Source organism: Podarcis raffonei, chromosome 17 (genome assembly GCF_027172205.1).
Source record: "Podarcis raffonei isolate rPodRaf1 chromosome 17, rPodRaf1.pri, whole genome shotgun sequence".
In the NCBI taxonomy this organism is placed as follows: Eukaryota; Metazoa; Chordata; class Lepidosauria; order Squamata; family Lacertidae; genus Podarcis; species Podarcis raffonei.
The window spans coordinates 22,708,206-22,735,888 of NC_070618.1; the positions used below are offsets into that span (position 1 = coordinate 22,708,206).

Consider the following 27,683-nt stretch of genomic DNA (forward strand, 5'->3'; position numbering starts at 1 on the left):
TTTGGGTTACGATCTCTGCTAACCCGGAAGTAGATGCTCCCGTTTGCAAACTTTGCCCCGGGATGCGAGTGGAAGTTGCAGCGCGGCGGCAGCGGGAGGTGCCATTAGCAAAAGCGTGCCTCATGTTACGAGTGGTTTCGGCTTAAGAACGGACCTCCAGAACGAATTAAGTTCGTAACCGGAGCTACCACTGTATTAAGCATACACAATCTGCATCTTTTGAGTGGAGCAAAAAACTTGTGAAGACGCATGGTCCAAATAGCATGAAGAGGCAAATAAATGGCCTTCTTCTTAGGGCTATGCTTTAAGCAGGTCACTTCCAGATGACCTGTTTACTGAGCGTTCATCCTTGTTTGTTTGCAGGAAGACTATACAGCGTACTATCAAACAGTAGATATTCCACACATCCCAATGTAGTTCCCCATGCCTGGAAAAAAAATTAATTGGAAAAAGCAGATTTGTTGTTCAAAAGCACCAAATCCACTTTAACCGCACAAAATTGATTTTGCAGGTATGCTGTTGAATCTCACCCACAAAAATACCAACAGCTTCAAAGTTCCCACAGTCACCTGCCCGGCTGGATAGATGTTTAAATCAGGCCTTAAAGAAGATTGGGAAACTCTTTGGAAGGACTATAATGTGTTACCTTGGTTTTAAAGTGTGTGTTTGCTCTTTCTTGGCTCAGTTTCCAGGCAGCTCATCCGCACATTCCAGTGTTAATCCCTTCGTATATGTGCTTTCCTATTTTACATGATCCACTTTATACTTGAGCTCAGTTTTATAAATATAGATCAAAGATGTTACGGTTTTATTAAAAATTCCTTTGAAGTTCACGTAACAGTACTTGACGTGGAGGTTATCAGGAGAATGTGTGCTGTTTAAATTCACCTAGGCTTCTTGGATTTAAGCTGGTTGTGTGATGAAATGCCCCCTGAATTTCATATAAACTTTAACTCTGCTCTGCTCAACACTCCCTGCTGAAACATCCTTTCTAGGGAGGGAAAACAAAGTGGTTCAAAAAGTGCGTGCAGAAGACTGACTCACACATTACCAATGTGGTGCTGGAGCTACAAAAAGATTTCAGAATTATAAAGCGGTTCTAGTTTTTACTAGTTCCCCCTCTGTTTGGTCTAATAATTTAAATCTAATTTGTTTGTTAACCAGGGGGATGTAGGAGTCATTAGGGAGGGATTCCACCCAATTTCAGCATCATTTGAATAACTGAATCACGTAGGTTGGTTGAATCACAAAAGAAGTTCCCACATTATGGAGGAACCAAAAATGCATCTCCTCCAACATTTCCCTGATAAAAATAGGGACGCCCTAATCAAGAAGAAGAAGAAGAAGACTTCCAACATATATAAAAACATAATAAAACACTAAAAAAAAACCTTCCCTGTACACAGGACTGCCTTCAGATGGCTCGGGGGTCGGATAACTCCATACCCTCCAGCATTTCTCTCCAATAAAATAAGGACATCTGTGTAGACCCCAGAGTTTCATATATGGCAGTGTGTGAAATGGTTTGGGACTGAGGTTGACAATATGAAAGTGTATTGTACACTAAGTGAAATTTAAGCTGTGTTTAATAATAATCTAATATCAACTTTTGCTGATAATATTCCGGTAGCTAGGCCCAATTTCCGACTTTTGCACACAGATACACGGGTGGCGCTGTGGGCTAAACCACAGAGCCTAGGACTTGCCGATCAGAAGGTCCCCACAACAGGGTGAGCTCCCGTTGCTCGGTCCCAGCTCCTGCCAACCTAGCGGTTCGAAAATACATTGAAGTGCAAGTAGATAAATAGGTACCACTCCGGTGGGAAGGTAAACGGCATTTCCGTGAGCTGCTCTGGTTCGCCAGAAGCGGCTTAGTCATGCTGGCCACATGACCCGGAAGCTGTACGCTGGCTCCCTTGCCCAATAAAGCGAGATGAGCGCCGCAACCCCAGAGTTGGCCACGACTGGACCTAATGATCAGGGGACCCTTTACCTTTATCTCATAATAGTTCCCAACATTAAATGCACAAACTTACTGCAGTGAGTGGCAGCACTTTTCCAGGGATTCTGATAAAGGATCCCTCTTCGTCCCACCTGGAGATGGTAGGGATTGAACCTGCAACATTCTGCCTGTAAAGCTGTTCCTCTAGCACTGAGCTATGCTTAACAGTTATGGTTAATTCTGTGATTGCCTGTTTGGCCTTCGGCCGCCTCTGGAAGCCTGCCTCTTGCGTGCAATAAAACAGCTTGTGTGTGGTCTGAAAGGCCACACAAGGATTGCTGGATATCGACTTTGGAAGGAGATCTTTTGAACTCTGGTCCCCTTTAAAACTGGAGACCTTCATTTAGAACCTTCGGGAAACACGAGAGAATGAAATAAACAGATAGCTAAGCCATGGAGGATTTTTTAAAAAGCCACACAGGCCAAAACTATAAATTATTATAGTTTTTTTCTTGAAAATCATTGTGTCTCAAGTTGAGGTCGCCCCACCCTGAGGTGCAGTGTATCTGATGGGGAATATCTCCTGCCAGGAAGCAGCTCGTCAATTTATATTTCTGTTAACCACAATGGTGACTGATCTCATTGGGAAAAATAGGGAGAAGTTCAGAGTGTTGCAAAGATTATGAAAATCAATGTAAAGTTGTCTTTTTTTAAAAAAAAAGTTTATTAAAGCAAATAACATTTTTTGTGGGATGGGGCAGTTGTATTCAACATAGAACATTCCATCAGTGTGATAATTTCTCCTTATGCAATGGAACATTCTCCCCCTGTCCCTCCATGTTCCCTACTAAATCTGTTTTGGGGGGCCCCATACCCTCTGGAGCTGATCGGAGAGAGGGAGAGAAAGAGGTACAGAATTAATTGTTTTTTCACCTTTTGCCAATAAGTGCTGTGGAATTCCTAGGTACTTGAACATCATGTTTTGCTCACTTGGGAATTCTAATGGAAAGCGTTTGTGTGCGCATGTGTTTTGAGGCCCTCTTATGCCTTGCATCTGCCAGGAGAGGTATGCAACTCTCAGGGAGTGACATTCTACAGAGGAGAGCTTCATGGTGTTTGCTGTATCCAGCTTGCTGAAAAACGAGTGTCTAGGATCAGTCAAATGGTTGGGATCCCAACACATTTTTGTAATGAATAGATCTCCTGTCGCAAACCCGGGAAGCTGCCAAGGAAGGTCAGCCACAGGCCACATTTATGTAACTTTAGCAATAGCATGAAACAATTCATAAATCTGTGTTAACAGTCTATGAGTGCAAGGGAAAAGCTTCTGCCGCTCCTTGCCTTTGGAGCCATAAATCTTAATCTTGCAGAACCACCAATGTTATAAAAACCAGAACGTGGGAGTCCCAGGTGGGATTTTAAAAACAAAAAAACTGTCAGCGTTACACTATTTCTGCTCCCCTTGAAGCCAATAATACAATGGCGAACCTTTCAGGTGAAGCTGAATGTTTCTCAAAAATGCACATACATAATCACCTCGTGTCACAGAACTATTTCCAACATGGGACACGAAGCAGATGTTGCAGGTAGGGTAGCCAAAGTATAAAAGGTCAACATTTTTTAGGGGGGGAACAAAGAGAAATTCTGCAACAATGGTGCTGGACTGTTCTGAAATCTGCCTTGTTCATTGTGTTGAGATGCTCACCAAATGGCAGGGATGTGTGTATGTCTTAAAATCAGCTTGCCATTGGTCCCATTCAGATGATAATATCTCAGCTGATTAAGCCAATGATCGCCGAAGAATTGATGCTTTTGAATTATGATGCTGGAGGAGACTCTTGAGAGTCCCATGGACTGCAAGAAGATCAAACCTATCCATTCTGAAGGAAATCAGCCCTGAGTGCTCACTGGAAGGACAGATCCTGAAGCTGAGACTCCAATACTTTGGCCACCTCATGAGAAGAGAAGACTCTCTGGAAAAGACCCTGATGCTGGGAAAGATGGAGGGCAAAGGAGAAGAGGACAATGGAGGACGAGATGGTTGGACAGTGTTCTCGAAGCTACCAGCATGAGTTTGACCAAACTGCGGCAGGCAGTGGAAGACAGGAGTGCCTGGCGTGCTCTGGTCCATGGGGTCACGAAGAGTCGGACACGACTAAACGACTAAACAACAACAAATCTCAAGCTTTTCCCACCTCCTTGCAGCCCCTTCACCCCTTCTTTTAGGAAGACATAACTAAACCAGGAAGTCTGGATGGGAGTTGGGAAGTTGGCTGTTTGTTTTGCCATTGTTTTGCCGAGTGTGGAGACGTTGTGTCTGAAGGAATTGGTGAGGACAGACAAGATGTAATTTATGAACCAATTCAAAGGAGTTTTAGAAGCAAGAAAATCCTCTCTTGGGCTCAAGGGAGAGAAATGCATTGCATTGGATTTGATATGCATAAATAGCACTGCTTGTTAATAGTTGCCATGAAGAGTCATCTTCAAAGCCTTGTGTGTGGAGACTACTCCATCACTAGGGCTTTGAGGGTGAAACTGCTGCATCACTCTGCATGATTCAGAAAAATAGCCAATTCCTTCAGTTGCTCATAGTTCAAATCCTGCTTGCAGATTTATCATACTATAATATTTCTTTAAGCAGTCCGAAAAAGGCTTCCATTCTTCCGCAAAACAATCATCATTAGGTTTTCTTAGGACTCAGCTACATTAGTAAAAAAACAGTGTTTTGAATGCGTTGTAAACGTGCAACACCAGATGGCACAGTAAAGCAAAAAAGAATTCTTAGCAATTTTCCATAGTATTTTTTTTCTTTTGTTACAACAATTTAATTTCTGACTTATTAATAGTGGGGGTTTTCCCCCTGTGTGTAGATACACCCTTAATTTAGCTGTTAGCTTTGCTGATTCCACATAGTCCATGGCTTTACTTATCCATTTTTCTTTGGTGGGAGCTTCTTCTTCCTTCCATGCGGAATCCTAGTTGCATACATAAACAGCTTAATAATCTTTTTGGAACTTATATCGCTATAATGCCTAAGAGAAAAGCTTCAGGTTTTTTGTTTTTTTAAAAGGTATAATCACTTTAAACATCTTTTCTTATCGTAGCCAGGCATTTTTCTGGAATAAATGCCTAATCATTAGAAACAAAGCAATGAGATGCAGAACCAGTATATTTTTGAACTAACTAAAAGTATTAATGGATGGGACACTCTCTGGAACATGAGAGTGAAGGAAAGCGAAGGGGCCTTCTCATTCCTGGGTGTAATTCGACAGTGTGCTAGGATTGGCTATACTCTGAATGGCAATCTAACCACCTTCCCATCCAAACAGACATCTGTGGCTGAATCATGGAGCAAAACCCTTGCCCCCAGAGGAGGTCAAGTAGCCAGTGGCACAGATTATTGGCTGCAGTGTTTATACTGTAGGAGATAGAATCTTGGCCTTCATCACCAAGTCTGAATACAAATATATACAACAGGAGAAAGTTGTGAGTGGAAATACTGATTACTGTAGTGTTTGGATAGTTGGCAGCAGATGTGGCTAACTGAGGATCAAATCCTTGCTTAGCCAGGAAGTTCATTGAATAGTCTGGAACAGCTATCTCCCTGCCTAATAATGATAATCATTTTATTATTTGTACCCTGCCCATCTGACTGGGTTGCCCCAGCCACTCTGGGCAGCTTCCAGAATACACAAAAACATAACAAAACATTAAACATAAAAAACTTCCCTATACAGGGTTGCCTTCAGATGTCTTCTAAAGGTTGTATGGTTACGTATCTTCTTGACATCTGATGGGAAGGCATTCCACAGGGAGGGCACCACTACCGAGAAGGCCCTCTGCCTGGTTCCTTGTAACTTCACTTCTCGTAGTAAGGGAACCAGCAGAAGACCCTTGGAGGAGGACCTCAGTGTCCAGGCAGAACGATGGGGGTGAAGACACTCCTTCAGGTATACTGGGCTGAGGTCATTTAGGGCTTTAAAGATCAGACCAACACTTTGAATTGTGCTCAAAAACGTACTAGGAGCCAATGTAGGTCTTTTAGGACCGGTGTTATATGTTCTCAGTGGCCACTCCCAGTCACCAGTCTAGCTGCCTCATTCTGGATTAGTTGTGGTTTCCAAGTCACCTTCAAAGGTAGCCCCACATAGAGCGCGTTGCAGTAGTCCAAGCAGGAGATAATCAGAACATGCACCACTCTAGCAAGACAGTCTGCAGGCAGGTAGGATCTCAGCCTGCGTACCAGATGGAACTGGTAGACAGCTGCCCTGGACACAGAATTGACCTGCACCTCCATGGACATCTATGAGTTCAAAATGACTCCCAAGCTGCACACCTGGTCCTTTAGGGGCACAGTTACCCCGTTCAGGACCAGGGAATCCCCCATACCTGCCCATCCCTTGTAACCCAGAAACAATACTTCTGTCTTGTTGGGATTCAACCTCAATCTATTAGCCACCCTCCACCCTCCAATTGCCTCCAGACACTTACACCTAACCTTACACAAGCAAAAATCATTAGCACACTTCCAGCCAGGAATAAACATTTGAGGAGGGGGAAGAGCACAGCCACAGAGGGGTGAAGCCTGGGAAGAGTTGCAAGGGCCAGGCAGAGAGGCCTGGGGGGCCGCACTCAGTTCCTGTGCCTGAGATTCCCCATTACAGAACAAAACAAACTCCTCTGCCCTGAATCAGAATCTTGTTCTGAGCTCATTATCGTTTGAACCATATATTCTTGTTTTCATATCCAAAACCTAAACCGTCTAGTATGTAGTATGCCATAATATTTTATCCAACGCTTTTTAAACACTGCCGTCCAATAAGTAAACCCTTGGGCTTGTTCGACATAGGCTGGTGTGGAAAAAGGAACATTGTTTTGAAGCATCTGCTTCATAGTGCAGCGAGCTCGCCAAGAAAAATATTTGTGCTGCTTCGTGCTGAGTCAACATATGGTTCAGAATAAACAACGCACTCGTTTTGCTTGGCGCAATGGTTTGTGTCATGGAAGGTCACTGGCAAGACATGATGGCCACTGAGATGCTGCAGCTTGTCCTCCTCCGGGATCCAAGAGAGTGTTTATAGCACTGTGTTTATGAGATAACATTGAGATAAAGGCTTTGTCGCTGGTGTATAGACCCAGCTGGATTTTTTAAAGATATATGTAGAGCAGCCAGTTTGGAAGGATGCCAAACAGGGCTGTGGAACTTGTGGCCTCCAAAGTTAGCTTAACATTCTCTCCATCCTTGACCATTGGACAAGCTCACTGAGGCTGATGGGAGTTGGGAGTTCTACAACATCAGGTTTTCCATTCCAGATGCAGAAGATGTTCAACCTTATGTGTTGCCCTCATCCGTACTGGGACCCAGAAGGCAAGGCAACTGTTGCCTTTGGACCCTGCTTCTGAGCTTCCAGATAGCACCTAGAGAGGTCTGCTTTTGGACACAGGGTGCCAGATTGGAAAGGCCATTTTTTCCCAACCTGGGAAACACAACTCCCATCAGCTCCAGCCAGCATGAGCAACTCTCAGGGAAGGTGGAAGTTAAAAGCAGCAACTGGAAGGGCGGGAAAGGCTGAGATCAGGGATGGAAGTGCCTGGAAATCTCAGTAATATTCACATGTTAACTCTTCATCAGAGAAAGGGGTGGGAGATGATCCCAAGAGTCCAAGGGCTTGCAGATGAACAAAGGATAAGGAAAGGTGTCAATCAAAGAAATTGTTTCTAATTCACGCATTGCTCCATTCAGTTCTCCCGGAAACCTGAAATCAGGACCTGAGCACAGCACTGTCCTCATTTGGGCTTCCCATCAACTAATATTCAGAGAAGTGGAGGTGAAAATATAGCCACCAAGCCATTGATTGACTTATCCTCCATCTCTCCCGAATCTTACAACCTTCAGCTTCAGTAAATGCCTCCAAGTTCTAGAATTATGAGAGAGGAAGGGGAAAAAATCTCTTTCCTCCACACCATGCAGAAGGGCTGAGAGATTCCATATCACATCTGATGTCAAAAACTGGAGGAATGGGTGGGAGGAACCAGCTGGGGAACCCCGAAGAGAAGAAGGCTCAGAGTCTGGGAACTGGTGGGGGGACGATGATGAGTGGCCAGAGGGAGAAGACTGGGAAGAGAAGGTGTCAGAAGATGAAGAGATAACAGAGCTTTGTGAACTGGGGGAGATGGAAGCAAGAGGGTGGGAGGAGGAAAGCCAAGAGGCAGAGATGAGTCAGGCTGGTGAAGAGTCACAGGGGTCTCCCCCTCCTGCTGTAACAAGCTTCCCTCCCACCTTGTCTCACAGAACCAGAAGAGAGCTGAAAAGGGCAGAGCAGAGGCAGACTGCATGCAGACGCAGTCTCCAATTGCTTGGGGAAAGCCCTGGAGAGGAGGGGACAGAGAGGTGGGGAGGCAGGAACTTTCAGTCTTGGCAGCTGATTCATGGGGCCAGACCTACATTAGGCCTGAGCCTCAGCTAAGTGTGTGGAGATTGTGCTTTTGCTAATGAAGAGTTAACTCAAACTTTGAACGGCGTGATTGAGTGCTGGCTGACAGCTGATTATGTAAACTAGAATGGTGGAGGAACAGAGAGAAATGACTAACAGAGATGGGAGCATGAAGTTTCCAGTCCTGGGCAGGGCCCTAAACTTCAGCTCAGGAAGTTTACACATTTATCTGAATATGTGCAAAGGCATTCTTGTCTGGGTGACTGCGTGTTTGCTCAAGGCCTTGCAACCAGGGCAGCTGCGGTCCCTGACCATTTGTCAGTATGTGCCTTGGGACTTTGTGGCGGTTGCAAACGGCAGCTAAGAGGAGCCCAAGGTCCTCCATAGTTCTGCAGGCTTTTCTCTCTAGGGGTCAAGTGCACTTGGCATATCGCTCAACAGACTGTCACATGTCTGGATGTTAAGAACTTCCCGTTCCCCTGCTATTCCTTTCTGGGAGACATGCTGTATCATCCTGCTAATGATCGGCAGGGTACCAAAGACTTCCAAGTCCCCTTCGCTGTAACCCAACTCCGACTGCCTTATTCCCTGGCATCCCCGTCTTGTGAACTGAATCCAACTCCCCCAACGAAAACTGATAAATTTAGAAGGCAATGATCTCACCGCCAAGGAGAGTGAATGACGCTCTTTTCATTCACATAACCCTGCTGGCTTCGTGCGGTGTATAGCTCTGCTCATTCACCACCAAGTTGTTTGTTTACACAAGACATCGCTCCCCCTCCCCACATCTAAAGTTCCCGAAAATTCTGTGTCTCCTGTGATGGATGCACAGAAATATACGTGCATGTTCATTTGATTTGCAGCCAGTCAGTACATACAGTGTATTCCATTTTCAGACAAAATAAATGAACGAGGTTTTAAAGGGGGTTAGAATTGCAGGACACCGATCAGTGCTTTTCTGTTCTTAACCCACACATCTAAAATGGTCCCTCATGGAACAAGGTGTATACAAGGAATTGATTTCTCCATTCTTAAATTCAGTTCTCCATATTTCTGCAGCAAATTTGCAATTAAAAACAACAACCCTTGCATCTGTGCGAATTTCTTCTAATAAACACATTTTGGAAGCAATTTTCCAATAAAATACATACAAGATGAAACCCTGTACTCTTGCCCGCCTGATCAGATTGAGCAATGTTGTGACTCAGGATAAATCAAGACATGAGATATAGACACATGTTCAAAATGACCTGTGAAGAACTTCCTGCTCTGGAAGGAGTTGGGTTTTTAGAATTGTTCTGAATGCTCCTGCTATAATATCCAACATGCCCCCCCTCCAAACTCTTCGTTTCCTCTTTCAATTGATTGTATTTGAAATTCTGCTGCTGCGTTTAGCTTATTCTCTGATCTTGTTTTAGTAGTAGTGGATTTTATTTTTGAACGCCGTGGTTTTTGGCATAACAGAAAGTCGTGATAAAAAAAAGTTTTAAAAGAAAACAGAAAAGAAAAATGACATTTCAAGAACAGTGTCCTTGCTGGTTATTTTCAAAATACACTTGTGACACTTCCTGAAGTTGCGGCCTTCACTCAAGTCAACAACCACACTTGCTTCAGTTTCCTATTGGGAATGTTGCCTAAGCAGCAACTACAAAGCCTGTGTTGGCACAATTGATCCTGCTGATATATTGAGGTCCAGGCTCCTTCTTTCACCCAAGCTTAGTCATTCAAGAGAGGAGGCCATGAAAAGCTGCCCTCATTGCACAGTTCATGCGTGATCAGCTGCCACTGCCCTCTCATACATGCGCTCCAGAATGCGATAGATGCTCGCAAAGCTCGGCCTGTCAGAAGGGAGCTTGCTCCAACACAGGCGCATGAGGTTGTACAGTTCCAGAGGGCAGTTATCTGGGCAAGAGAGGACATTTCCATCTCTCACGTAATAGATGACTTCCTCGTGAGCCATCCCATAATAGGGCTGCAGGCCAAAGGCAAAGATCTCCCACAGGACCACGCCGTAGGCCCAGACGTCAGACTCAGTCGTATAGCGATTGTAGAAGATGGACTCAGGGGGCATCCATCGTATGGGAATGGCGTCGTTCTCGTTGGCTTTGTAATAGTCTGCCGAGTACATGTTCCTGGAGAGACCAAAGTCTGCAATTTTGACCACCATGTTTTCTCCCACCAAACAGTTCCTGGTGGCCAAGTCGCGGTGCACAAACTTGCGTTCCGAGAGGTAGGCCATGCCAGCTGCCACCTGTTTGGCAATGCAGAGCTGGTCGGTGCACGAGAGGCCGAGCGTGCTGGGGCTCGAGGGCCTGATCCGCATGTCAAGGTTATTGTTGCTTAGGCTACAGAGGTTGCGTGGCGATCGGTTGCGCAGGTATTCGTTGAGGTCCCCGAAGGCCATGTATTCGAAAAGTAGGCACATGGGCTTTCCAACAGCACACACCCCTGAAATCAAGGATAGACATGCAATAAATATTTGCTTGCTTGCAGGCCAACAAGCTTGTCGGCAATAGCAAGGTGCTATTTAACGTGCCATGATATGCAGGCATTAAAATAATAATAATCTTAAAATGAAGGGGTTCTAGTAATAAGAGATAAAAACTTGAAATTTGGGAGGTAAAATATATAAGGACAAAGTAGTAGGATATGAATTTGCTGAACTAATTGTTAAAAAGGGATATAAAAAAGGGAGGCATGAGGAAGTCAGGAAAATAAGTTAATTGAAGATAAATAACTAGAAAAGAGTGATTTGTGTTTTTTCCTATTCTATTTTTTGTGTGTTGACTGTTTTTTCCCCCTCTTGTTAAATGTTTGTATTTTATGTATTGTGAAAGTTTGTATTGTTGTGTTTTATATTGTTTTCCTGTGTTTTTATTGTCCTATTTTTCTATTGTTAAACTTAATAAAAATATTATTTTAAAAAAATAATAATAAAATAATAATAATCTTATAGGTTCTTTCACCCCTACAGAGGATGTCCAGCAGTTAGCTATTTAATAAAGGAAGTCCATAAAATGCTTCCTCAACTGGTTAATTGCAATTGCAACTTGGAATTGCAACTACTAACACTCAAACTCTGGGTTTTAGGAGTTTTATTGCTTCTGTTGTTAACAAGATCAATGATAACTCATGTTATGATACTGAGTTACTGGAAGGGCAAGTTGCGTCGTACAAAGCCACTGCATGGTTCAATAAATGTGTTAGTGTTGTTCGAATAACCATGGCACCAATGTATGTACTAATTGTGTTAGTACCATTGCTGGGAAGAGAACCACCAGTCCCTTCCTGCCTGGGCCCTCTCAAATGTGCAGCCTTGCTCACAACACTGTACCCTCGTTGTTTTTCCTTTGAAGGCTGTGCATGAAGGCTCTTCGGCACTGACAATTCCCAAAATTACAAATACATAAAAGGAAGATAAGGAATGCTAAAGCTGTGATGAAACAATGCCTGCTCCTTCCTATTGCATGGAGGTCGAGCCCTAGAGGTCCTGAATTTGCTAACATGTGCAAAGAAACGAGCAAGAAAGCAAAACAGAATTGTAGAAAAGGCCAGCGCTTGAAGCACAGAAACACAACATGTAAAATGCAATGTCTCACCATAACACACACATACCCCCCAAAAAACCCCAAAAGGAAGCAATTGATTCATTTCATCTGGAAGATTAATGTTTAGGATCCAAAGGGTCTGTGCACCTTGGTGAGAGCAATACATAAAGTAGGGGAATTTACTGCTCTTTTGGCTTCTATGGCCAAACAGCCTAACCACTGTTCTATTTTAAAAGTGGTTTGCCTCTTTCGTACAATAGGTGCTCCTGCTAACAGATCTCTGGCTGCATTTATGGTTTTCTCCCACATGTTCAAATCTCTTGTTTTAATGCCAGCTAATAGCTGTTCAGGATTTTTACAGATTTCAGCTGCTGGAGCATTAACCACTGGAATGAGCTAAATGATTACATTGTGCAATTGTGCAGCTTTTGAAATATGAATTGCTGAAGTATACAGCCTTATACAGCTCGTATTCAACCTAAAAATTGGAGTATGAAAAGTGAACAAAGAGTGCAAGTACATTTAAGCCTCTGATGTTCTGATGGACATTTCTGCCCCATTTAGTCACTGAGGCTGGATTTTCGCTCCTTCTCGCCATTGGGGGACGGGGGACGGGACGGGACAGAGACAGACATTTCGCATTTCCAAAACAGCTGGTCCAAGCTAAAAAAGAAGTATGCACGTAAAAGGGTTCTCGGGTCAAGTGATGTTCAACAGTCCCACACCCCCGCAACATGAAACTGATGGATTCCTTTGGCCTTTCCTAATTTATCCAACATGGTGATAATAAACAAAGGGATCTCTCCAACTGAGTGTCCACTTCCTGTTTCCCCTTTCTCCTGCTGAAATGTACACAGTCACTTGGGCCCGAGGAACTAACTTCAAACCCCTCTGTAACACCTCCCCCTGCCCCCCGAAAAAAACCTTCTGGCTTGACAATATTGCTAGCAAAATAAACTTTGTTTGGATTGATTACTAGAACCAGTCATATTCATTTGGAGAGATTTGCAGCTGACCAGCCCAATGACCTATGATGTTGACGGGGAGAAAGGAGGCATAGCATGATAACATCAAATCATGCATTGTGTTACGCTAGGCATTATCAGAAAGAAGGAAGGAGAGGCAGCTCTGCTTTTGCAAAGGATTCTGGGAGAACACTCAGTTCACACACGGACAGATAGATCAAGGACTTCCGGTTAACATGGCGACAGGTTAGGCAGTTGGCTCCGGAGCTCTACAGATAGCACAATTTTAATTGAGTTTCAATGAGTTTTAACCTCTTTTAAACCAATAGCTCAATTGGTTAGAGCATGGTGCTGATAACGCCAAGGTTGCAGGTTCGATTCCCTTGTGGGACAACTGCATATTCCTGCCTTGCAGGGGGTTGGACTAGATGCTCCTCAGGGTCCCTTCCAATTCAATAATTCTATTAATTAATTTATCAGTTTCACACATGCATCCAGGTGTGTCAGAGGCCTGGTTTGCACAACGCTGTTTTGTTCTTGGCTATGGCATGCAGTAGGTACGCGGGTGGCGCTGTGGGTAAAAGCCTCAGCGCCTAGGGCTTGCCGATCGAAAGGTCGGCGGTTCGAATCCCCGCGGCGGGGTGCGCTCCCATTGCTCGGTCCCAGCGCCTGCCAACCTAGCAGTTCGAAAGCACCCCCGGGTGCAAGTAGATAAATAGGGACCGCTTACTGGCGGGAAGGTAAACGGCGTTTCCGTGTGCTGCGCTGGCTCGCCAGATGCAGCTTTGTCACGCTGGCCACGTGACCCGGAAGTGTCTCCGGACAGCGCTGGCCCCCGGCCTCTTAAGTGAGATGGGCGCACAACCCCAGAGTCTGTCAAGACTGGCCCGTACGGGCAGGGGTACCTTTACCTTATGGCATGCAGTTGATGAGATAAAAGATAAAAAGGTAACGGACTCCTGGATGGTTAAGTCCAGTCTTTGAGCCATTGGTGTGGGATAAGGTGTGTGTGTGGGGGTCCATAACAATAAAAAATGCATATTGATGGTTTTAAGAAGAAGAAGAAGAAGTCAGATTTGGTACCTAAAAGTTTCACAATGTTTGGATTATCAAATTCAGCCATGAGGGCCGCCTCTCTCTGGAAGTCTGCCTGCATGTCTGCTGAGGCTTCTTCTTTGAGCATCTTCACAGCCACCATCGTGAATGGCTCGTAAGGAAGCAGTCCAGGGGCCCTAAGAGAGGAGGAGAACAAAAGGGAACGAGGCAGAGAGAAAAGTCACGCGCAGCTGCAGAAAACGAGAGCATCCCTTTTGCTATGCATTTTCAGTGAGCAAACGTGCACCCACATGAAAAATGCAAAATATGCATACAAAACGCATCAGTTACTGGTGATTACACAGAAAAGTATTTAGAAGTGTGTGCTATAAATAAAAGTGCATGTTTTATGGAAGACATGCACACAAAATGTGTACAAATGCTTGCCATAATGGCATGCAACGGGAGAGAAAGGGAGAGAAAGGATTCAGGATTGTGTGACAGTGAAACCAGAATGGGGTGGAATGAGCTGCTCAGCTGATATCTAGGATCTTGCCCATCCCATTCTGGTGCGACATTCTTTGTCCCCGACAGCAGAGAGCAGCATCTCCCATATATAACCTAAGGGATAAGTTGCTGGCTGGTGACACCATTCACTTTTCTCTCTCACTTCCTCATAAACACCAATTGTGCATCTAGCTCTGAGGACTTTGTGTGTCAGCTGCTGGCTATTGTACATAACTGTCTCTGCCTCTGCCTCCCTTTGATGTCCACAGGCTGCAACCGCAGAGGAACAGGTATGAATAGAAGGAGGCACCCATTTCCTTTCTGAACCAGGTTCATTGCTTGCAGCGCTGTGCTGTTTCCATTCTGCTGCGGTTCAGCTTCTGACGCTAACTACATTATTTCGCTTGCTGCGGTGCTGCAGCAGATAATGTACAGGCAACTCCCCATTTACGCACATTCAATATGTGTGTGACTGCGCACATGCCCATCGTGCCAAACCTGGAAGTGAAAAGGTCAGGAAAACGTCACAAAAGGGGGCGGAATGGGGCAGGGCAGAGGCAGGGCAGAATGGGGTGTTTGCAGACTTTTCCAATGGTATTTCAAATATGTCTGTTTGCCCCTTTTGGGGTGGGTGGTTTTGTGGGAGGGCCCCGGGCCTCCCTTGTGAAATGGCATATCGCATGCTAGATCATCCTCCTGCCGCCAAATCGCCCAATGGTGGCAGGATTTGGAGATCGTCCCCTGGGTGCGAGGCCAACTGCCCAATAGCGGCGCTTGGCACTGCAACCAGGGCCAGGATAAATTCCCAGCCTGCCAAACCTTCAGCCTTCTTTGTGCCGCACCAGTTCTGTGGCAGCAACAAGGATGCTAGCTTGTTAACCTACCAGTGGCAGCAGGTTCCTGCACCCTTGCAGTCCCCATCACAAGACAGTTGGGCAACAAGCGAAGGGGTTCCTACCATGGAGCTGGTGCCAGAACGGGCACTGTGCCTGCTCCTCTGCTGCTTGTCTAGCCACCATCCGAGGTGTGGGATGTAATCCACTGGGAGCAGTCAAATACAACATTCCTTGTTTTCCTAGAATGGACATGCAAGGGGATGTTGGTCCAGCCAGTATAAACTTCCTGTTCCTCTTGGGCTGGAGCATCCTTCCCTTGCATGTGACTAGAGGTGGGCGTGACCTTACCTGTCCAGGTAACAAAAGGACGAGTCATGCAGCACTCTCTCCCTTCTCTCTTTTTCTCTCTCTTCTTCGTTGGACCAGCTTTTTAGCTACGAGTGCTCTGCTAGCTAGCAGAAGCACTGGGACTATTCCCCATATGGGGTAGATCCACATGTACATATTTGTAACTAAGTCTGCCTTCAGGAATCCAACTGTGAACTGATGATGTTGAGTAAACTTCTTTTATTGACTTTAAATAAGATTGTTGTGTCTTTATTCTTTTAAGAGGGGTTAAAGGGAACTTACCAGGAATGCACAATTCAATCTTAAAGGTAAAGGGACCCCTGATCGTGGACGACTCTGGGGTTGCGGCGCTCATCTTGCTTTACTGGCCGAGGGAGCCGGCGTACAGCTTCCGGGTCATGTGGCCAGCATGACTAAGCAGCTTCTGGTGAACCAGAGCTGTGCACGGAAACACCGTTTACCTTCCCACTGGAGCGGTACCTATTTATCTGCTTGCACTTTGACGAGCTTTCGAACTGCTAGGTTGGCAGGAGCAGGGACCGAGCAACAGGAGCTCATCACGTCGCGGGGATTCAAACTGCTGACCTTCTGATTGGCAAGCCCTAGGCTCTGTGGTTTAGACCACAGCGCCACCCACGTCCCTCCTAATTCAATCTTAGACAGACTGAATTGTTTAATAGTGAGAGGCTTACACAAGCCTGCAACCAGCTATCTGCTGTGCATGTAAGAAAGGGGAACTAACTCTGCCACATAAAGAAACTTGCTAGCGCAAGTTATAAACAATATATCCTCTCCTGGCACCCTGAATATTCCCAAACTAGGCTCAGGAGCCCTGCTTAGAAATCCCTTTCCCACGTCCTAGCATGATCTGAGTGTATCTGGCCTCAAGATGGGGCTCAGAAGGAGATGGGAAACTGACAGCCTCAGAGTGGCACCTGCACTCCCTCTTGCCTTAATAACCCTCCCTTTATTCAGCTGAGATTATTTATGTCTGAGCTGGCCCATGGCCACGCCTATGGGGATGCCATCTCCGTGCTGTCCCTATGTATGGCATTATATAGGAGGAGACGCCTGCCTGGGGAGATGTAGCAGCCATCCCAAAGCCAACTTGCCCAGCTGTTGCTGAAACGTCAGGGTGTTTTACTACCCAGTAGCTATAGGAAGTCCCAGTCTCCAAAGCAAACTTCCAGTTCTCTTATCGCCCGCTCCGGACATGTGGCAGTGTGACAGCTGCAGTGTGGATACAGTAAATGTCACATCATTGTCAAATGCCTGAGAATGGCCTCCTGCCCATCTGAAAACAAATCTTCCAGGAGAGCAACACAGCTGCAAGGCTGGCCCATGTGGTTTGGCAACCACGAGCGACACCGTTTTCTGCACATGCCTCAGCTCAAGTTAAATGCCTTTTTGACCTCTGCCTTTGGGGGCAATGGCTATTCCTTGCTTAGCTAGTTCATCAAAACATAGAAAAACGAAGACCGAAAACGTGTCTAACATTGGGGTTCATGTAAACAGAAACGACCAGAGATGACAGCTGGTCATTTACCTTGCTTGGAAGACCCGGCCGAAAGCGCCTTCTCCAATATCTCTCACATATTCGATATTGTTCCGTGGATACTCCAGACTGAATAACTTTGGGTTCAAAAGTAGAGGCATGCGCTGGTACATGGGATTTGGGTGCAATCTGTCCAATAAGAGCTCAGAAGGAAGTGTTGTCAGGGCTGGGGGTGCTGACTCCCTGAAACAATGGATGGAAGATTTGTTGCAAGATTAGAGCAAGCATAACGTTGATGATGATGTTGCTGTGGATATTAAGCAGTTTACCAGTAAAAATAATAATCAATTACACAAGTATTAAAAATAAACTTCAGTAATTGAATGCATCCACAAGTAAAAAGAAACACAAGAAACAATCCTATTAAAACATCAAAACGTAAGCATCCATAATTAAAATATGCAATAAAGCAATGCCTTTGAAACAGCAACAATTAAAATAGGGGACCCTCGTTGAGAGATCAAATAGCACCAGCAGGCAACTTTTCAAAAACATCAACTGTAGTAGTCAGTCTGCAGAGAGGTGTATGTGGAAATAATTAGTGCATGAAAAATATATAAAGGATGGGATATCTGTATGAAGCTATTTTTATTCCAAGAGTTGACAGGGGTACAATTTATGTAGGAAAAAGTGCCATCCCTTCCCTTTGGTCCCCAGAAACATCTGTATTCCTAGTTCTTCACACTGAGTGACAATTAAACTGGCCTATATACATAAGTCAAATGTGCCAAAAATACTTTCCCTTTACTTCAGCAAAGGGCAGCTATGTGGCCTCGTGTTGGGAAGACTGCTATAGTTATTATGAGTTATAAAAAGGTAACTACAACAACTGCTCCTAAAATACACTGCTCTATTGTAATCTAACCTTGCCCATATCCAATGCCCTTCTACATCTTACTGAGAATCTCCCCATCCCTGAAATATCTTTATCCCTCTGCCTAATGGTAGGGCTGGCGCGACCCCTTGACTATTCTGCTTAGCTAGCTTCTTGAGCAAATTTTTAAACCCTATTTTTACCACATTTAAGAGAATCGTTCATGAACAAACATAGAAAATGGTTACTGGAGAAGTTCTTGTACGAAGGCAAGATGCCTTCAGTATGTCTGTTAGACAGGTGGTAACCAAAATGGGGAGAGAAGGGTTTCAAGGTCAAGGGTCAAAATGTGCATTACCTCAGCCAATGACACGAGTCTGTTTTTAATATGAGCAATTGTTGTGACCCAGCCTCAACTAGGCATAGATAGGCCTGACTATTTCTAGTCCACAATCGTTTCGCATGTGCTGATTCATAAATCCTTTCCAACCAATTTCTGCTTCAATCTGATTTTTTTAACAAAAAAGAAGTGTATAATGTTCACATTACCCTCTAAACGCACTTTTTCACAATAGACACAGCTCATGCATTTATCCTAAAATATGAATTTTTGTATGCGTTTTAACCCAAATACCATATTTTTCCGTGTATAACACTCCCCATGTATAAGATGACCCCTAATTTTTTGGACCGCAACAAAGATTGGGGTGGGGAGAATTGCCTAAAGTTCTTGAGCTTTTTTGGGGGTGGGGAGATCGCCAAGTGTTATAGAGCTTCTTTTTGGGAGGGTCACCACCGCCAATCGCTCTACAGCCTGCCCACCAATGCAAATCGCACTCATTTCCCCGGGCATCAATTGTCTGAACGCTCGCCGCAAAAAGCCCAACTGCCCACAGCCAATTGCAAGCATGCCTTGATGCTGCCGAGGCATCAACCTCCAATTGGCGCAGCCAATCATAAGCAGGCCTTGGCGCAGCAACGAATCACACGGCCAATTGCCACTGCCAATCTTCTGTTGGCTGCTGCAACCAATCGCCCGTCATGAGAACAATGACTTGCAATGACATCTTGAGTTCATATTCACAATGGAAACAGCAAGTGCTCTACTTGGCACAGAAAAGTGATGGAAGAAAATTACCCCTCGTTTGTATTAAAATAAATCAGCGCTGCAGTTTCAACTGTAAGCACCGTTTCAAAGCTGAAATTAATGGAATGAAGCGCTCTCAAATCAAATCAAATATCCTTTAATAGGCATAGCAAACCACACATCAAATAGGCACCGTATACAAATTATGGAAAATATTAACTCAACATAACAAGGTTTGACCCAGTCAGATCTTTAACTCCAAAGAAAATCAATTTGCATAAATAATACAATACAACCACTAAATCTCTTTATAATGGCCCAGTCTTTCTACATGGACAGCACTCAAAAATTCAGCCACTATTAAAGTAATTTGATCATTACTGTCTGAAAGCAGGTTCTGAACCGTTGGTAGCGTAGAAGTCAGCCTATTGAGTTGTAAGGCCTCTAATAATTGGCTTCTGGCATAAATGCCAAAATCACAAGAAAAGAAAATATGCTCCAAAGTATCAGGTTCCTGTTTACTACATTTGCAGAGACGCTCTGATTTTGGGAGAGCTAAATATCTTCCTCTCACTATCATTGAGGGAAAAATATTAAATCTGGCTAACATAAACATCCTGCACAATTCATGATTCGTGAAGCTCCCTCCCTCTCTCTCTCCCTCTCCCTCTCCAGGAGTTTTACTTAAAGGCATCTCTCTCTGAAGGAGGCTACATCCAAGGAAACCCCAGATCTTACCTTGTTTTGTTCTTCAGCTGCTTGCGCCTCCGGCAACAAACGAGAGCGAGGATCACAAGGATGATCAGCATCGCAAAACTGGAGATGATGGAGATAATGACAGTCATAGAGTATGTCGGGGAGGAAGAGGGGGGAAAGGGGAAACGTGGAGGAGCCGCACTCAACTTTGTCGTTTCCTGGGTCAAAGATGCTGAAAGGGAAACAGGGAATTTGAGAGCGCTTGCTTGCCATTTATTTATCTGATAAATGTTAACTTAGCACAGTGGGACACAGTGGGTTAAACCACAGAGCCCAGGACTTGCCAATCAGAAGGTCGGGTTTGAATCCCCGTGAAGGGGTGAGCTCCCGCTGCTTGGTCCCTGCTCCTGCCAACCTAGCAGTTCGAAAGCACAAAGTGCAAGTAGATAAGTCTGGCGGGAAGGTAAACGGCGTTTCCGTGCGCTGCTCTGGTTCGCCAGAAGCGGCTTAGTCGTGCTGGCCACATGACCCAGAAGCTGTACGCCGGCTCCCTCGGCCAATAAAGTGAAATGAGCGCCGCAACCCCAGAGTCGTCCACGACTGGACCTAATGGTCAGGGGTCCCTTTACCTTTACCTTTAAGTTAGCACAGACATAGCTTTTATAGATGTATTCTATCAATGAGGAGACCCCTACTCCCATCAAAGAGTGACAATTCTCAGGGTGGTTTAATGCTTAATCCCTCTTCTCAGGGAACCCTGAATACAGACTCTCCAAGTGTCCCTATTTCCCAGGGACAGTCCCAGATTTACAGAAGCCATCCTGGTATCTGATTTGATCCTGGAATGTCCCACTTTTCCTTAGGATATCCCTATTTTCATCGGAGAAATGTTGGAGGGTATAGAGTTAAGCAACCCTTGAGCCAAGGAGATAAGTAACTTTACGACCTTTAGAAGACATCTGAAGACAGCTCTGTATAGGGAAGTTTTTAAAAAATGTATTATTAAGTTTTTATATATGTTGGAAACCGTTGGAAACCGAGCAGTTTGTCCTTTACGGTATCTTTTCTTGCAAACTGAAATGTTGCAGTGTGTAAATGTTAATGTTCAGGGTCCCAGAAACTACACACCATTCCATTCTTAAAAAAACAAAACTAAAACCCATCAGTTTTCCAGCTGCAGCTGTCATAGAATCATAAAATTGTAGAGTTAGAAGGGACCACGAGGGTCACTGAGTCAGTCAACATTCCATGATCACTGAGCACACTGAATGCTCACTGGGCTGTTTTGGGGGTTCTCCCCCACTTAGGTATTTGCCCTCTTATAGATTTTCTGTACTTCTGCAAACTCTGGAGTTCCCCTAAGCCTGCTGAGGGCTCCAGAGTGTGCATGCAGGTGGTGCAATTTTGGCGACATGAGTAACGGTGCTGACAGCCTCAACATCAGAAATAGACGGGGAGATAGATTCGTGGTTCTGCATTCCGATATCTGGCAGACTGGCTCAAAGCTATCAATAGCGCTACGCAGCTCAGATCTACGGCATGCCTGCCACATCTCTCAGCACAATTTATTGATTCAAAACAAGCCAGCTAAAACTGGATGCACCACATATTGTAAAAAATAAATAAAAAATGCAGCGCTAAACATTCTGAAGTAACGCATCTGCAGCTTCCGGGGCTAACGGTTTAAAGATTTCTCAACATTAAGTGGTTCAGAAATGCATTTCAATAAATAAAATGAAATGAAAACGACTAGACTAGAGCCAACGCGTAATAAGATCAACACCCAAGCAGCACCTTTTGCTATAAACTGTACATTATGGTTTCTCACCATCTCCACAATGAGGCACGTTGCAGTATTCCCATTTCACAGATGAGTCCCTCGTGTAACACCAGGGCTGTGCATTTTCACCCCCTGGATTGCGGCAATAGTTTTCTGCATTGGACAACTCCGGGAAAGCTAGAGGGGTTTTCCGGTGTGAATGGGGTACCTGGTGACAAGGAATAATGAAAACGAATGCTTTATCAGAGTGTGTTAAATTCTGTTGGCATCTTGAAAAACAATAATTAAACGTCTGACGGACTGGTTGGTGATGGGACCTGCTTCCATGGAAGTGATTTGTACCACTGGCTCCCAGGTATACCTCAAGTCAGTGCTGTTTTTCTAGAAAAAGAGGTGCCAGAACTCACCATGAACGCCTTCCTTGTTCTCTTATAATGGCGTCCACTTGACAGATGCCAGAACTGGTGAGCTCTGATGAGTTCCAACTGGACAAATCCCTGCCTCATCTGCTTTAAACCATCACCGCCCTCCAGCTTCAAATAAACCTTCTTACCTGTTCATTCCACTTCTGACAGGGAATCCCAGAGGTGGTGACATTGACAGGACCCTCATAGGTTAACCCATTGCCTTTGTAACAAGTTGCTGAAGAGAAACAGAGGAAAACGGAATCGTAAAGCAAGGTGCCACATCCCACTGGGCTGAACAGAAGGCTTGCCCCTATCTCAATGCCCTCCTGACGAACAACAGCTGGGCCGAACCTCTTAGAATGTCCTTTTACCAGTCACTGGAAATCACAGGTCAAGGTGTGTCACATTTCCCTTGGGAGGAGCGTCACTTGGCGATGGCTGATGGGGTTCCAGCCGGGGTAATGGATGGTGAATTTCGAGATCAGCCAAGGGGCTACTGGAGTGTCCTGTCTTTGACTTATCTAGATTGGGCTGGCATTCTTTATGTAGCTGGCCTTTTTGCTCTAAGGTTTTCCACTCGGAGGGAGTGTTATGGCTGGGTGCACCACGCGTATCCATCCTTAACGGCCCTGCCGAATGGACCACGGGCCTAGGGCAAGGGCCCTCTGACAAAGAGGACATTGATTGCCCGGGGTCAGTCCGGCAATACGACAAATTTGGCAGTAGTTGTTTTCGTTCTGTGTCTTTAAAAACTCGCCTCAACTCAATATTATAGTCCTGTAAGGTAAAGGTAAAGGGACCCCTGACCATTAGGTCCAGTCGTGACCGACTCTGGGGTTGCGGCGCTCATCTCGCTTTATTGGACAAGGGAGCCAGCGTACAGCTTCCGGGTCATGTGGCCAGCATGACTAAGCCGCTTCTGGTGAACCAGAGCAGCGCACGGAAACACCGTTTACCTTCCTGCCTGAGCGATACCTATTTATCTACTTGCACTTTGACGTGCTTTCGAACTGCTAGGTTGGCAGGAGCAGGGACCGTGCAACGGGAACTCACCCAGTCGCGGGGATTTGAACCGCTGACCTTCTGATCGGCAAGTCCTAGGCTCTGTGGTTTAACCCACAGCCCTGTAAGAGGGCCCTATATTTCAGGAGCTTTTTAGGAGTAGCCGAGTCGGGAAATGTCAGCATGAGTCTGGTAAAGGTGAGTGCTTTAGTATTCAGCTCCTGCTCGCAGGGTTCCCACAGGCACAAGGTTGGCCACTGTGAGAAGATGGTCTACATGAACCTTTGGCCTGATCCAGCAAAGCTCTGCTTACGGTATGTTCTGTTCCCCTGCCCACTCTAAATGCCGTGATACCCATTTCAGCAGCCTTCTTATCACCCTTTAAGTCTTCGACCGCATCCAAAAATATAGCACAGAAACATGACTGCTGGCATGGAATCAAATTTAATGCCCTACAGTCATATGCAATCTGTGGGTATAGGGTGGTACACAAATTTAATAAATATGAATATAACAAAACACCAAGCTATATAATAATTCTTATTATATTAGTGCAACGCTGGGTGCTTCCACAAAGCAGCTTATAAAGTGCTTGGCACTGTCGAGGCTTGCATTTTTTTTGTACCACATCATCATCAAAACGCCATTCCCCTGTTATTGTCCTGTTTCATCCCGATTTACCGTTACTGCAGAAAATCTGATAAATTAAAAGAACAGCAACAACCACAAAACATTTCCGGTAAAGCGCAGATTCCAAAGAGAGCCACTCACTTGTTATATCCTCCTTTTTAAGCTCTGAGGAAGGAAAAAGACACAAAGATGTCATCAATTTGCATCAGAAAGATTTTGAAATGTCGCTCTCTGGTGGTGTTAGCACTGTCCCTCCCCCCCATGCTCTGATTAGAGGGTTGCCAATTTCAGCAGTTTTCAGCCACTTGCTACAGCTGTGCCTTCAGCTAAGGCTGAAGACATTTGCAAAAACTGATGTACATTTCCATGTCATGAATATTTTCTGCTTTCTGTGTGTCAAGCTGTTGCTAAGGGTCACAGAGCCCCTAGATTAAAGGTGGTTCAAACATGTTCACATGCTACATGCTGAAATTTAGCTTATTTCACAGGACGGCGGAGCAGAGCTAGTTGTGACAGGTTCCTGGCCCAGAAGAGTTAGCAAGCAATGCTTTTATAAAGGCATTGAGATCCTGACACTCCTGCGCTTCCTGCCTGCTCTGGAGCAAAAGTAGAGTCTTGCTTCCCAAAGCAAACTGGGAAGGAAGGCCAGGCAAGCTCTCCAGGACGATAGCTAAGATAGCAACCCTAGAGGGCTTGCAGCATTTATCTTCAGTTTAAAGTTTACACCCCATGAACACCTAATAAATTAGCTAAAAGGTATAAGGGGGTTCCTAATAACTGCTGGAAGTATAATAATAATAATAATAATAATAATAATAATAATACCTTTATTATCAATGTACAACCTGTGTACAATGAAATTAATTGAGCCTCCCCACCCAGAAAACAATCTCATTGCACCCTGTGTGCTTGTCGAAAACACACCAACCCCGAAAGTCAGTTGCACTATATTATTTTCCGTTCAGCAGCCTAACAGCCCACGGAAAGAAACTGTTTTTTAGCCTTTTGGTACGACTGATTATACTTCTATATCTCCTGCCCAAGGGTAGAAGATTAAAGAAGTGCTGGCTAGGGTGTGAATCGTCCCTGAGAATTTTTCTCGCTCTCCTAAGGCAACGATCCCTTGTGATGTCAAGGGACAGCCCATGAGATCATGTGCTGTGTTCACCACCCTCTGTAGAGACTTTCTGTCCGTGGCTGTCAGGCCAGCATACCACACTGTGATACAATATGAGAGAACACTTTCTGTTGTGGACCGGTAGAAAGAGGTCATCAGTTGTTGTTTAACATTGTTCTTTCACAAGACCTTGAGGAAATGGAGTCTCTGTTGGGCCTTTCTGACCACCTGAGTTATATTGTTTCTCCAAATGAGGCCCTCACTAAGGTAAACTCCCAGAAATTTAAAGGAAGAGACTGTCTCCACACAGCCCCCCGATATACAACAGAGCAAGTTCCCCTCTCTTCCTCCGAAAGTCCAACACCATCTCCTTTGTCATCCAGATAGATGGATCCTATTTTCATATGTGGTGGACTTGTAAGAAAACAAGGACATCGCAGGAGATTATATATGATGAGGTAAACAACAACAACTATCCTGAAGTTTTTTTTGGGGGGGGGGATTATAGGGAGAGAAGTTCCCCAAAAGATGATTAAGCTGTTTATGTATGTTACAAGTGCAGGAAGGAGAATCTCTACGCACAAAAATGGAAAGAAACAGAAATACCCACTAAAGAAGACTGGACAAGCAAGTCAAAGGATTATGCAGAACTGGCAAAGTTAGCTGCTAAAATAAGAGAACCTAATGGCGAAGGTTTTGTGGAAGAATGGAAACCCTTTTCGGATTATTTAAAGAAATATTATTATATGATGAACAAGCGAGCAGGATTTGAACTATGAGCAACAAAAGGGATTGAAGATGATAGGAAATTTGTTAAGGTTTAATAGATAGAAGGCATATATTAAAACACGATGAGAAAGGGGAAGTAAAAAAAAAGTTTTTATTATGTATTGAAATGTTTGTGTGAAATTTCAGGGGGAGGAAAACTTCAGGGGGAAAAAAAATATAAAGTTTACACCACATAAATTTGTTGAGACAAAGCCACTTCCGAGCTAGGGAGGAGGTGGGGTCGCGGCCTTCACGCTCCTCCCCACACTCGCGGGGGCTGGCTTCAGCCCCCACGATACCAGGGAATCCTCGGACGCGTCATCCCTGGGCCGGCCAATCGGCTGGCCTGGGGGGCGTGGCCTTGCTGTACTTAGGTCTGGCGTGGCTGAGGGTCTCCCTCTTTCCCGCGCTGCAGCTGTCCAGGTTTTCCCTCCCCTCCCACCCATTAGGCTAGGCTCTCTGACGTTGCTATGGACTTCAGTTGGTCGCCGTCAAGGGGCCTGGTAGGAATTTTTCCATTTGGCAAATGGATTTCCATTTGGCACCAGCCACTTGGTTTTCGCCTACCTCGTAGCAACCCGTCACAACTCCTGTATTGGCGGTTAGGCATTGGTAGGGGTATTGTTATGCAGATGAGGGGGGGAAGGAAGCGCCATCACCTTCTCCCAAAACAAAAGGGTAGTGCGGTAAAGGATTCCGGGGGGCGTGGCCTTGTCCTAAGCCTATGGAGGTGTGGGCCCATGGCACACCCCCGAGCGGTAACCCCAGGGGAGGTCCTAGTTGACGTGCATCAGCGGGACTCCCCCTAGTGGTGGTTAACCCTTACCGGTCTTCAAGCAAGCAGGCTGAAGCCGGTTAGTTGTTAGGACCAATGCCTAAGCCAATACCACTCAATTCCTGTAATCAATAAAGTTGTGGCCTAATTTGACCCATTAACTCGAATTCTTGTGTCTCGTGTCTTTATTTCTGAGGGGGGAGGCGGGAACTCGCCACGCAACAGGCTGCATATTGAACTGCTTACCAAACTGTGGGATCCTCGTGCAAGTATTGGGGTCCTGCTGTATGCTGGGGAGACTGTTGCACTTGGGAAGGGTAAGCAACATCAATCCAGGCTTATAGATTCCTTTGCGGGCATTTTCTTCCATCGAAAGCCATTCTTTAAAGCAGTAGAGATCCTTTACAGCAAGACAGTGCTCTCTAGAGTGTTTCACAAACAACAGCAGAATGCACAGTCAATGATGTGACGGCGACAATATTACCCTAACTATGGACAGCCAGCAGCATACAAGAAAGTCGTCATGTGGCGTAAATCAGTACAGATTACATTGATTCTGATTTTTTTAATGCTAGCTAAGTATCTGGCCAGACACTGCCATTGCCCTACTCTTTTACCATTGATTTCAATGGAAGTTGCTTCTGGCATGCGATGCATTCGGGTACTCTATGTGTCATTGAAATGTTACCAGAAGCATTTGACGCCACCAGGCCCTCTCCACAGATCAGACAAGAATATAGTTTGAATATTTCCTTGGTTTTCTGCGCTTCTTTCTCTTTCTCTCCCAAGTAAGTTTAACAGGTTTTGTCCTGTGATTTTGCAAGCATATTCACATAGGACTTCCTTCTTTAAAGAAATTAAAATTCCATTCTCAGGATAAGGCATGGCAGTAGCACAGAACACACTGGTGTTTTTCCTGAAATTCTGGTTTGACATTTTTTTAAAAAAGTTCAAAAACAAAGCCCGTTTAGACAGTCCCTGAGAAAGTATCTGGCTAAAGCAGAGGGAGTGGGAGAGACAGTGTGGCTTTGGTTGAGACCATCTGGTTTCCAGAACAGTCTCTAGCATGTTGACATGAGAAATTATAAATGAGAATGAGCAGGCTGGTGAGCACTGCTCAAAAGTCCCCTCTGTGTTCTTGGTCCTGATGAACTGGGAGCAGCAAACCAGAAGCATCGGGATGTCACTTGGTCCAAACCCAGCTTTCGGGTTTATTGCCAGCAACAAACCATGAGCGTTAGGCTACAACAAACCTTGGCTATTACTCGCGATTTTGTTTGGAAAGTCACAAACCGCCAACCCAGGTTTGGGTCAGTGAAGGAGTGAAGCAGGGATTTTTCAGCTGAATGCACCAGCATCCTTCATGTTAAACCATGGCTAAATTAATCTCTAATTAACAGAAGAAACTCGGCTTCTTAATGGCAGAGTTGGGGGGTT

At 45.0% G+C, this 27,683-nt stretch overlaps 1 protein-coding gene across 1 annotated transcript in view; it reads right to left on the minus strand.

Moving 5' to 3' along the window:
- Positions 1-9,467: 9,467 nt before the first annotated feature.
- Positions 9,468-27,683, minus strand: part of MUSK (muscle associated receptor tyrosine kinase) — a 59,253-nt gene continuing 41,037 nt past the window's right edge. Inside the window, exons 10-17 of the mRNA XM_053370805.1 lie at positions 26,493-26,668; positions 23,728-23,751; positions 22,101-22,189; positions 21,596-21,755; positions 19,810-19,999; positions 17,162-17,353; positions 13,973-14,121; positions 9,468-10,824 (exon numbers count right to left, since the gene is read on the minus strand). Of these exons, the coding sequence (XP_053226780.1) occupies positions 10,142-10,824; positions 13,973-14,121; positions 17,162-17,353; positions 19,810-19,999; positions 21,596-21,755; positions 22,101-22,189; positions 23,728-23,751; positions 26,493-26,668 (1,663 nt within the window). The 3' untranslated portion in view covers positions 9,468-10,141. The remainder of the gene's footprint in view (positions 10,825-13,972; positions 14,122-17,161; positions 17,354-19,809; positions 20,000-21,595; positions 21,756-22,100; positions 22,190-23,727; positions 23,752-26,492; positions 26,669-27,683) is intronic.